The sequence below is a fragment of the Osmerus eperlanus genome, chromosome 17 (genome assembly GCF_963692335.1).
Source record: "Osmerus eperlanus chromosome 17, fOsmEpe2.1, whole genome shotgun sequence".
Taxonomy (NCBI): domain Eukaryota; kingdom Metazoa; phylum Chordata; class Actinopteri; order Osmeriformes; family Osmeridae; genus Osmerus; species Osmerus eperlanus.
The window spans coordinates 5,980,300-5,992,888 of record NC_085034.1 but is presented as its reverse complement, the minus strand read 5'-3'; the positions used below and the strand labels follow the sequence as shown (position 1 = coordinate 5,992,888).

The following is a 12,589-nucleotide window of genomic DNA, read 5'->3' as shown; positions in this document are numbered from 1 at the left end:
TTTAGGTTATTTAACCGAGGAAATTAGATCTTATATCTAAGACACAGTCTTTGGGTGGATGGGGACCTGAGTCCAACCCTGTTACGGATTCAGAATCTGCTCTCGCTAACATTATTCTACCCTTACCAGCCCAGAGCGTACAAGTGGGACTTCACCCTGTTAAGGGTATCGGGGGACATCAGTAAAAGGCATTTTTAGCATGTGTCTGTGTGTAGGATGAAATGAGGGAGGGAGGGACAGAGGTGGGAGCAGTCTCGTCTTGACACAGAGCCCTTGCTGTTCTCTTGAAGGTGCAGGGAGACAGATAAGGGAAATGGCCACCCCCCTAGCGCTGGATGTGTTGGGACATTCCTGCGGGAGACTTGATGAAGGTGTTTTTTTCTTCCTCATAACAGACTCTGAGATGGAGAGAGGGAGGAAGCGAGTGAGCAGGAGATGGAGGAAGAGAGGGACGGAGGGGGGTTTGAAGGGCACTGGCGTCCCCAGAGACCTGCAAGAGATCAAAGGTGCAGAGGTAATGAGTGAAAGATGACAGGAAATGTGTTTTTCCACCGTCACTGTCTCACAGTAAAATGTCTTGGCTTATATTCACGGGTTATAGCTTGGTCTTCTTTCAGTTAACGTTTAGATAGTTAGTTCAAAGGGCAGAGTTAGGATCAGATCTTCCTGTAGGGCGGAATACTTACAGACTTGATACAACTCATCCAGCCCCTGGATAACCAATTTTGACATTCCTTATTCCTTATTCCTTTAGCTTTTATCCAAAGCGACGTACAAATAGTGCATATAGTAAGTGCAGGAGATCATCAGGGGATCAGAAGTCACAAAGATCTGATCATTACATAGAGGTTTTTACACTCACTCCTGATCAAAAGTGGGTCATTTTACACTTCACCTATAACAGAGAATTTACCCCTCTCCATTTAGTCATGCATCATGCATGACTAAATGGAGAGGGGTAAATTCATGTCTGCGGGGGGGGGGGGGGGGGGGGGACCAAAACAATTGCACAAACAACCTCGATACCGATGCAAGCTGACTGCCGAGCCATCCCCTGTTTGGTTTTTCTGAAGGAAGAATAAGATAATGGACTTTGACATGTATTTAAGAAATAAGTGACAGCACTGACGGGGTAGGGAATCTGTTGCCTTGTGACATTTTATTGATTGAGTCTAAGTATAAATGCCCTTTCTCAATTTTTTGGTGTGTGCCAAATGTCCCTATGTGCAATAGTACGTGCACCCCCCTTCCCCCTACACACACACACGCACACACATACATGCACACACAAAGGCAAATATCACACACACACACTTCGTCAGACCTCCACCCGGGTGAATCACAGCAAGGAAGAGGAAAATAACATCCTTGTGCAATTTTCTGTAGAACAGAGATCTGCCATTTCCCAGGCTCCATTAACAGAGTCATGGGTACTCCTACATATTCCTCAGCCCTGAGGAATATGTAACATTTCTATGTCTCTTCAGTGCAAATCGTGATGATTCATTCAAGGAAGATTTGTGTCAGTGAGGACAGGACCTGAGGTACAAAAGATCAGCAACCATTCACATATACATCAAATAAGTATCAAATTATTATCATGGAACAGTCAATAACAAAATGTGCCTTGCGACGTCCGGTCTGCTGGCTAACCATCCTCTGTGGAAGAGGCACACCCAGTCTTTGGAATGGAGGGGCCCATTGTAAAACGCCTCTACTGTATTACATTACAGAGTTTATTTGCCTAGTGGATGCTTTTGACCACGGCGACCCGCCAGGCCGTGACTGTGCTGACAGATGGACGGTCTCTCTCTCCTCCACGCACACCTGGTCGCAATATGTCAGATACTGTCAGTGTGACTTTCACATGCTCAAGCATGTGTGTGTGTGTGTGTGGCTCTGGTTGCATAGACACACTAAGTGACATGTTTGGTGGAAAACGCAGGGGGATTCCAAAATTTCCCCTTGAAGAAGTGGTTTTGTGGGCGATCAAAACCCCCTAAAGACAGCAGCTCCCAGAAACCCCTGTCTGGTAAAATGACCTGGGACACATCACAGATTTCTAAACATAAAGTGAAATTATTTGTAATGGGATGCATCAGTTAGAGCTAAAGAATTGTTTATCATGCTGTAACTGCCTATTTTATTACCCATTCATAGCAGTGGAAGTCAGCCATGAAATTGCACTGACACATTGCATTGCACAACCACTTTATTGTCCAGCTCTCTCTTTCAGGGTAGGTTACAATTAGGGTTATCCTTATTTTGTGGACTCAAATGTATTTATTTGATATTACATACATCTTTCTGCAATTTATTTATAGGTGTTGGTATTCTGCACAACCATCTACGAGTCGTACTAAGGCTGTCTGACCTGATACAGTACAATCCTATAGCTACGTAAATCCACACAAGCTTAGCACAGCAGTCTTTACCTTTTATAACCTTTGCTAAATAGCAAACAAAATGCACCATTAAGCAACAAACAATCACTATTAAAAAAAACACAGTGCTACAGAGACCACAGGGACAAGTGAAGTGATTGCAGACGCTTGAAATAAACGCTGAACAATCTTCTCAAGAAATAAAGAAACATAATTGGCTGTTAGACATTGAATTGAATGTTGCAACCCCAGAGGTTGCTATGCTCAGCCAGATGAGAACCATGCTGGAAGACCAACAACCTGGACGAGAATCAGGAATCAAACACAGACCATGTGCTGTTTTTGCCTGGTTGAACCAGGCAAATTATGGGAATATTTGACACCTGTGGTGGAAACAATGTGTGTGTTGGTGGCAAATAGCTGCTGTACAGGGAGAGCTGCAATCACAGGCTTGTTGCATACTTTTGCTGTGCTATTGGAAATCATATTGACGCTGTTTTTGTATATTTGATCCTGTGTTTCCTGTAATTTTTCAAAATGTTTGAACAATCCCAGCAAACATTGTTCATGATTGGTTTCTTGATCTCTAAATTGTCCTCCTGTTGCTCAGATCGGTCCAAATGTGACAACAATGATGAGGCACTCTGAATCTTAATAAACAGCATGTGTCAGCAAAGAGAACTAACATGATGGTTTCTCATTTCTCATCCTATTCATTCATCATGGTCCTTATGTGTTGCAGACTGGTAAATCAAAGAAAAGTGTTTCATAGAAAACACTATCAGACACAAACACCACACAGACACATACTCTCTCTCTCTCTCTCTCTCTCTCTCTCTCTCTCTCTCTCTCTCTCTCTCTCTCTCTCTCTCTCTCTCTCTCTCTCTCTCTCTCTCTCTCTCTCTCTCTCTCTCTTTCCCTCTCTAATTGTCATGTACAAACACACACACACACACACACCACACAGTAACAAATTGTTGGGAGGGACCATTTATATATGAAGGAGAGGTCAGGGGTCAGAGGTAAAGGTACAGAGCATCCTTTCAAGATGAGGCTAAAATCCTTTAAGACATGTGACCTTGGTCTGTAGTGCCCAAGAGGGCTCATAAACAGGTGCTAGAACAGCTGCAGCAGAACCACCCCTGGACTGGGTGTGTCAGGGAGTCAAAGTGCAATACCATTATAAGTAAAGGAACAGAGATCGAAAGGACAGAGAGAAAAAAAGAGAGGGAGAGAGATTGAGAGAGAAAGAGAGAGGTGGACAAGTGGAAAAACAGTGGGCTGACAATAGACCACCACAACTTCCCATTGGGATGAGGCGGGTGTGTATTCTTTCACTGTGCAGAAGCTCACAGAAAAAGAGAGCGTCATTTTCTCCCGCAGAGCATACCACATTTGAAATGCAGAAATATTCCAAAAGCATTTGTTCCTAATTATATTTTGCATATGAGGATGCTGCCCAATCGTTGCGATATCCTGGTACAGTAAAGAGAAAAAGGCCTGTGTGTATGTATCTATGTGTGTGTGTGTGTCTGGTAAACCCGATGCAAGGTTGATCGACAGCCCCACTCACTTAGCTCGGTGATGCTGCCCACCCGGGTAGCTAACAGAGACTGTTCCAGCGTCCTGAGCTCCGCTTGGCTGTAGGCGTGGCCCTCGCTGCCCTTCCCCGAGCGCTGCTGGTCGCGGTGCAGGTTCAGACTGTCCGGCAGGCTCAGCACACCTGGAGACGGGTCAAAGAGCAAAGGTTAAAGGTTCAATCTCAAGTAAGATGCATACAAGGTTTTTTTTTATTTTATCAAGAGTCCTATGCTACTCATTCGTCTTGTCCTTGATAAGAAGTGGCTGGTTAAGTGGGTGTCTGGTTTCCATCACCATGTGGCTATTGGCAACCAGCCACCAGCCATCAAGTGCTGTTATGAAAATTGCACAACAGCTATGACCTTGAAAGGCAATACATCATGTATTATATAACTGAATATATCTTGTTCCAAAGAAATGGGCTTTGCATATCTCAAAGCCCACCCTTAACAAACACAGAGAGGCTAAAGGACTAATCAAATTAGGCCCACCCCAGGCTTTGTTTGGGTGGAATGAATGAGACAGGAGTATTGAGTTTGGCTACAGGTGAATTAAAAGTGACGTACATCCCTGCTAGTCTCACAGACATAGCACAAAGGACACAATGTTTCTCAACCCATTTTCATTACAACTTGGAGGCAACTCAATTGATTTTCTGGTGTATGACATCCAAAATAGTCAACGTAGATTTACGTGCACACAAACACACGCGAACACACACCCAGGGGACCAGTCCTATAATGATGGTAGTGATGATTATGTAGCAAGATCAATGGGTCATTGAAAATGTTCCTTTCACTAAATATGGATCTGGAAGTTGAGATCCCACTCATTCCCAATGAACATTCCACACTCCCCATTCAGAGACCACAGTGTCTGTTTTATTTCAAGACCCCAAATAGTTATAAAATAGCTGTTCCAATTTTGCCTGACCAATATTGACATAGCTTCCTTCAGGGTGTGTCTCAGAACAAATGATCTGGGTAGGTTGCATCTGTCATACATTTTAAATCAAGGTTTTGGTCAGAGGGTAGGCTGCAGTGTTTAGGTTTCTTCATTCTGGACATTCAGTTTAGGTGATGAATCACCAAACTTAACTAATAATTGCCCCTCAAAACTTGAGGAGGGCAAGCAAATTGGTTCAATCAAGTCCAATAACACAGTTCCAATGCCTTTCAAGTGCCAGACTGGAACTAATGCAATTTCCCTACAGACAAAAGGTCAATGATCAAGTGACATTTTCATCTTCAGTGACTTTGCAGCCAGTTGTAATGTAAATAATGACGTCCTGTCAATCAACATATTGTAGTTTTGTAAATGTAAGTGTAGTTTTGCCTCCACAGTCTTCATAGAGAAAGACCGGGAGACGACACTAGAATCACTGCTGGTTTCAGAGAAAGTTCTGTAGCATCTGATGTGACATGATCACACACAGAAATTTGCAAAGATCCCCAATTTTTTTTTGAAGTATGGTGTGCACAGTTCCGAATCACGATGAATCATTTCATATCTCCCTCTCCTCCTAACCAAAGTATGCACTTCTGTGGGTTTGGGAAAACACATTTGAATATTTCATGATGTTCTGCTTTATCAAGACCCACCATCCCCACCGCCCCTCACCCTGAATCTCCCTAACTCTCTGTGCTGCGACTATTCTTTTAATGTGATCCAGGGCTCCAGAAAGTTCTTTTTGCTGCATTATTCATCCGATTCAGATCAAAACATTAAAACATTTTGCTTGCCTTCCTCCGTCTCACTCTCTCTCTTCCTCCCATGTTATCTTCCTCCAACACTTGGCTTCCCCAGATAGAAAAAGATGCCGTTTTGGATCCTCTGATATATTTACGTATTTAACATCAGAGGAGAGAGGAAGAAGGGAGGTCCCTCGGAGGGCTGGCACCCCAACAGACAGGGACAGGAGCAGAGCAACCCTCCCCCAAAAAGTTGTCAAGAAAACCATTAGCCCAATCACAAACACATGATTAGTATTATTGGGTCAAAAAGCAGAATGGTTCAGACTTTGACATTCATTGTTGTTACACAGTTGGTTCTATGCTCTCCGCTTCCTGCAGATAAAGGGAAATTAGAAATAAGCTGAGAGGATATCCACAGCGCTGTAAAGTTAAGTAAGCATGACCTCCATTGCTATTCTGGGATAGTCTCCATATGCAGTGGTTGTTGGGTGGAGAGAGCAGATAGACACTGGGTCAGGAGGACAAAACCACATTGTGCTCCTCAAGCCCACCCCTGCATTGTAGCGGCAGATATTTACTGCTCACACAGGTAGAAATTATTCATGTGCTATTGAGCGTTCCATCTCTGAGAAGCTCCCCAGTCTGGCATGGATAATGAAAGAATATGGGAATAAACAAAGCAGAGGATGAGTAGGCCAGGAGATTCGTCCGTCCTGAGGGGATACAGAACATGAATCATCTAAGAAAAGAATGACTTGCTTCCTGACCTTTAAGTGAAGGTACAACTCTGGAAAAAGCACTCAAACTCAGCCAGAGTGCTGTGTTCGTCATCTAAACATCCCAATGTAACACGAGATAACATACAGGTTGAAAGATTTTTTTTTTCCTGATGTCCAAAACTCCTCCTTTCCTATTTATAAACGACAGAGGAGACCAATTTACAGTTCACAGGAGTTTGGAAATGGAAAAGTTGTGGAACTGGAGTAACTATACACATGTCTGATCACTGGACACACTCCAGGCTTTCACCCATTTGTGGGTGTTGCTGACCTTGCGTTAGTCATGGCAACTACTGATGTTTTGTTGGTGGAGAGAGACACAACTGCTGCGTCACCATTGATTAACATAATCAGGAAGCTTCCAAGAGAGATGGAGAGAAAATATATGGGACAAACACAAAAAACAGATGTCTGCATAAAAACACAATTATTCAGAGTTTATTCAAACGATAAACAACTAATGTTAGTTCATTCGTTTCTGCTTTTAATCCCCTTAATTATGCAGAGCTGAGCAGTAGGATTGTTTGTGTGTGTTTTAGACCCAACTTTGTATCCTCATTACATGGTCCCATTTCTGTTTGTCTGGCTTGGAGCAATTTGAAATCGTTTTCTCTCTCTTCAAATAAATAATGAAAAAGAAACAGAAAGAGGAAATAGAATTTCCCTCTCCTGTGTGAGATCAAGTATGTTGCATGATGGGATGTGAGTCCTAGACTTCTTCTACTCACCCATCTCACACACAATTCTAAATATCTCTCCGCTAAACACAAGGTTGAATAGGTCTGTCTTTTAGATGCAGTCAATAAGCTACGCATGCAGAGTTCATGCACCGTTACAGGAAATCATTCCTTCCTAACTGGCAGAACATGAACCACTTCCACTGAAAACCATTAGATCCATCACAGTGGTGTGACAGAGGAGATGTCACAGTTAGAAGCAAGTGTTTGAACACAATGCCTTCAATGACCTTCACGATGAAGTCAAGAACATTCAGGTGGCCTCTTAAAGGACAGCAGTGTGTCTCAAGCAGAAGCAAGGCTCTCTCTCTCTCTCTCTCTCTCTCTCTCTCTCTCTCTCTTTCTCTCTCTCTCTCTCTCTCTCTCTCTCTCTAACCATCACTGCAATACAGAGCTCCTTATTTGCTGGTGGAATGTCCAATCGATTTCTCTGTACCGGGTAGCGTGCTCTCTCTTGTCAGGGGAAAACTCAACCAGAATATTAACAGGTGGTCACCATGGCAACAGCCAAGAGCTGCCCAACGGCAGTGTGATTGGCTGAGCTGAAAACATTTCTACTGTAACCATGCGCCAGTACATGAAACTTCAACTGTTACACTAGGAGCTGAAACACAGGCTCATAATTATCTTTTGAGAGTTGTTTTAGAATAAAACTTATTATAGAAGTAACACATTCAAGTTGTTGTATTTCAGCATATTCAATTGTTTGGATAGAATGACTGAACAAAATAAGTCTGATGATCAATTCTGAGTGAACAGAGCGTGATTGACAATTAGTTGTAGGTAAAATGGCTAAATCAATTAGCTGAATCACCGATAGCGGCAAGTAAATTTGCTTACTGCACATCTTGGATTCAGGCTCTTTTCCTAGAGTGAGCCTCTACTAGCCTCACTCTGAAGCTTTACAAGATCCCTTTTATATCCAGACCTTCTCTCTAAGCTCACTAAGGGAAAGGTTAGAGAACTCACTCGCAAGGCAACTGGCTTTAAAAGTAAATTGGTGGCCTCACTGGGTTACCTTTGGTGAGCACTCGACTGTTAGCCCATCTGAACACATTTGACTAGCTTTCGTGTAGAAGGCTTTCTCCTCGACCTCCAAAATCCTGCAGAGATACTGCAGAGGCTATTGGTTGGGATGGGAGAGACATAGTATTAGCAGGTACCTTTGTTGTCCTCTGTGAGCATTGAGGCAAGGTCTAAAGGAATGAGCACTGCAGAAAAACAACCGTTGTTAACATTCTATTGGTCCATCACATTAAGTGTGCATTCTAAACTCAATCTGCATCCTGACACACCCACTGCAGTTTCGAAAATAACTCCTGTCTGTGATTATAGTTTAGGCATTGGCATTCAAACGAACACATTAATTTTCTCTTGAATGAGGGGCTTTTCTTGCTTTTACATTTCAACTCGATCCTAGAAGGAAGTTCCTTCACTCTGCAGGAAAAAAAAAACCTGTTCAAGATGAAGAGCTCCTCTTCATAAATAAACCATCACTAACACATGTATCAGTTGGTGTAATGCAGATACATGGCGATTTGTTTACTTTGGGGTTGATTCTGCCGCGTTCGCAAGTCTGCCATGGACTGAGAGGAAGGAGTCATCTGCCTGCTTTTCAGTCCCATCAAAAGAGAGTAAAACTTTTTACATACCACCTTCCTGTCCCTCCTCTCTCCAACCCACTTTGGAAACTTTCTCAGAGTGGCACCGTTTGCATATTCAGATAGGCAACATTGTACTTCAGGAATAATATCCCTGCTGGAGCCTGCAGGAACTCCATGTTCCTCAAACAGTGAGTTGTTTGATGTAGAAGTACAGTTTCAATCTGATTAGTTGGACGCATTCCAGCCTGCTAATTACACCTCCCACTAAGAAACCATCCAGAACTCAAGATGCAATAACCCATTCACCATCAAAACTTTGGTTTGGAGAGGTGTGCGTCCATCAAATCAAATCAAATCAAAATGTATTTGTATAGCCCTTTTTACATGCAAGCATGTCACAGAGGGCTTCACATACGCCCATAGAACTGCCCCTCAACCAACCTAAACCCTCAAGGGGTTTCCATCATAGGATCAGATATTCTGTTCGATGGCCACACGGCCATCAAAACTCCAGCAACTGTCATAAAACAACATTCAAATAGTATCCACAATGAACCTGCATTAAGCTTGGTTCAACCTAATGCTCAAAAGACTATAGGCAGCAATCCTGTGCTGTGTGGGATGCAGTCAGTCACGTATACGTGTGGCGACGCATAACTTGACGCGTTACCGGGCCTCACTTTGCCTCCTGCGCCCACATGATGTTCCATCACACCTCCTTCACATAGCGGTCTTGTTCACCATGACAACCGCAAGCCCGCGCGCGGGCCCTCTCTGTGCGACAGTGTCTAGCTTGTGTTCCGTAATGAGTGTATTTGTATTTACTTTAACAGTAAAAGGAATATACTGTAAATATATCTATTCTATGGATCACATAAGATATATCTCTTGATTTGTGGGTATAAAATGTCGAACGTGTTGTCTTCCAACCTGTTTAAGTCTAAGTCATCTACCTCTCTTTTGTAGAACATGAGAGTCTGTCTAATAACCCTGGAGATAATTAGCATTAATTGAGAAACACATTAATATTATGCGCGGCATCAACAATAACAATACCAAGCCAGATGGATAGCAGGCACTTGTGTGTGTGCTTGAGTCTGCGTATCTGTTTCTGTCTGCATATCAGCCTGTCTAACTGTCTGTGTAGAGACGTATATGCAAATAGCCTTGTCATAAAAACTGGAGCTGTATTCGTCTTTATAAATACACTCTTCTCTGAGGAGGTGCAGTCTGGTGCAGGGGGATATGCCTTCTCTCTGAGCTCTCCCCGGAGCTGGAGTCTTCTGACTCATCATGATCTCTCAGGGCGACAGGCTGAGAAGGGATAATAATGCAACAAGCAGCAACACAAACAGTCTGATGAGCAGGGAGGAGGGAGACCATTACAAAGCCAGTGACATGGAAGGTCAGTGTGTGGTGAACATTGAAGGGCATACAGTAAACATTTCCTGCACACATATGGACACGCATGCATGCATGCATGCACACCGATACTCACCGACACACCTGTAGGCAGAGTGCAGACACATGCAAAGAAAACAAAGGTACTCTCACACACACAAATACACACTGTTTTTTTTTCTTCCCGAAGCTCTCTTCCTGGGCTGTCAGTTGGAGAGTTACCTCGCAAAAGCCAACAGCCTTGGGTTTAGTTTGTTTTTCTCTCACAGACGAGCTCTCCAAGATAGTGCGAGGCTCCACAGAGATGCTGACAGCCACAGTAGGGCAGAATCCATGGATTTTTTGGTACATAATAATACATTCACATGGGGTGAATATACATCGGCCCACGTGGAATACATTTTGGCCACAAGTCCAGTATATGTGCATGCATCAGAAAATGAAAAGATTAATGAGACTTTAATCTTCTCTAACCTCTATTGGGGGGGGGGGGGGGGGTGAAGTTGCCAAGCAGCGATGTCACAGACCCTTGGGCCAAGAAAGGGGGGCCAGTCAGGAGAGGTTGTTAGGTGTGTGAGGATTCACTGCTCTGACCGCAGCCCTGGGCAGGACAGGGTTATATCTGTTCCTCCTGACACAGGTCTGACGAGGACAGTGAGAGTGTGGGTTACCAAGATATAACCAAAGCAATAACAGAGAGAGGAATATAAAGAGAGAGTGGGAGTGTTGGAGGGGTAGAGGATGCAAGAGAGCGATGAGCAGAGATCAAAAGTGACAGAGGGATCTATTAGGATTTAGCAGAACAACAGAGATCCCAATTGAGATGGGAGGAAGGGAGATCCACAGGCAGTGGGTATTGTCAAGGTGAGACGAGAGAGTTGGGAGGAAGAAATCCAGCTTTTCTTTTCTTCCTCCAGACACACAGCTCACGACTTCCCCTGGCTTCTCTCCTCTTTTCCGGCAGCGGAAATTGACCCACAGTCCCTACTGGTTTGTAGTGATAAACACCAGCATGGAATACACAATGAATAGTGTCCAAATATTGACTGGCCCTGTAGGCTAGAGATTATGATGTTTCTCTACTGCCTCTGTTTAGTGGCAACAGATTCTATCCTGAGGGGAGAGATGGTTGTTTCAACACAATGACACCCTGAACATATTGGGGACATTTCAGAGGCCAGAGTCAAATTAGAGCTCATTAAAAATGTATGGCATAAAAGCAATAGTAGTATCCACAATAAACTGCTGCTGTAGTTTAAAGGCCAAAATGTGACTTTAATCAATTCCGATTATACTACAATCAATGCTGTTTCTGTGTGTGTGTGTGTGTGTGTGTATGTCAATGTGTTGTGTGTGTGTATTTGTGTGGGTGGGGGGGATTAACATAGGGTGCATATGTTTGGTGTGAATGTGTTTGAATTTGAAAATATGGGTTTGTGTATTTTTTCATACGGTGTATACTTTCACTGAGTGGCAGTGTGTGGTTTTAATAATACATATGTGTGTGTGTGTTTCCAAAGTAAAAGCAGGTTATTTCACACAGGCATTCCAAGGCTGTCGAGCAGGAGCCAGTCCGGACCCCCTCCTCTCTCCCTCCTTCCACTCTCCCCTTCCGAAAAGAGTCTCTGAAGGGTTAATACGATCCATAGCCCCCTGAACGCGGCCCAATCACAGTGTTCCGACATCCCTGGGCCTGCCCAGATGGCCGCCATATGTCGGCGGAACAAGGACGCGCTGCCAGGAACACGCCGGTGGAGACTAGCGCACAAGATGGCGGCCATGGTTTGTTTACCCATGTGCCCCAGTGGCGATTCTTACTGCATGCCGCTGTCCGGCAAATGGCTGTGGCATGTTTAATATAATGAGCATATGGCGTATGAACAAATCTGTTCATAAATGAATAGAGCACATGTGTGCAAACACAGACACACAGACACGCACACACACACACACACACCCACACACACCACACACACACACACACACACACACACACACACACACACACACACACACAAACACACACACACACACACACACACACAGAGCCCAGTTCATTCTGAAGCACAGATTGGAGACATAATGCAGCCCTCAAGTCTGGGCTGATGACAGGACTCAGGGGAAGGCACTCAGCATATTAAAATGACAAGTGAGCTTGGAAACGAAGAGTGTGAATGAGACAAGAACATATACGTATATCATCAGCCTCTTTTTACACCCTCAAACAGAGACTAACTTCAAAGCCAGTGAAATGATGACATATATCTGTTGATATTTTTGGGAATAGTTACATTATGTTACTAAGTTTTCAGCTTTTGTCTGTGGTAACAACAAGTGTAGACATGTCTCTTTTTAATGTGTGAATGTGAAACCACCAGAAGTTGTAATTATTACTGTCTCTGGCTGACA

At 43.7% G+C, this 12,589-nt stretch overlaps 1 protein-coding gene across 2 annotated transcripts in view; it reads right to left on the bottom strand.

The window, feature by feature from the left end:
- btbd11a (BTB (POZ) domain containing 11a) overlaps nt 1–12,589 on the bottom strand; it is an 89,317-nt gene that overhangs the window by 25,040 nt on the left and 51,688 nt on the right. For both annotated transcript variants that reach the window (XM_062482920.1, XM_062482921.1), the window contains exon 2: nt 3,958–4,107. In XM_062482920.1, the coding sequence (XP_062338904.1) occupies nt 3,958–4,107 (150 nt within the window). The remainder of the gene's footprint in view (nt 1–3,957; nt 4,108–12,589) is intronic.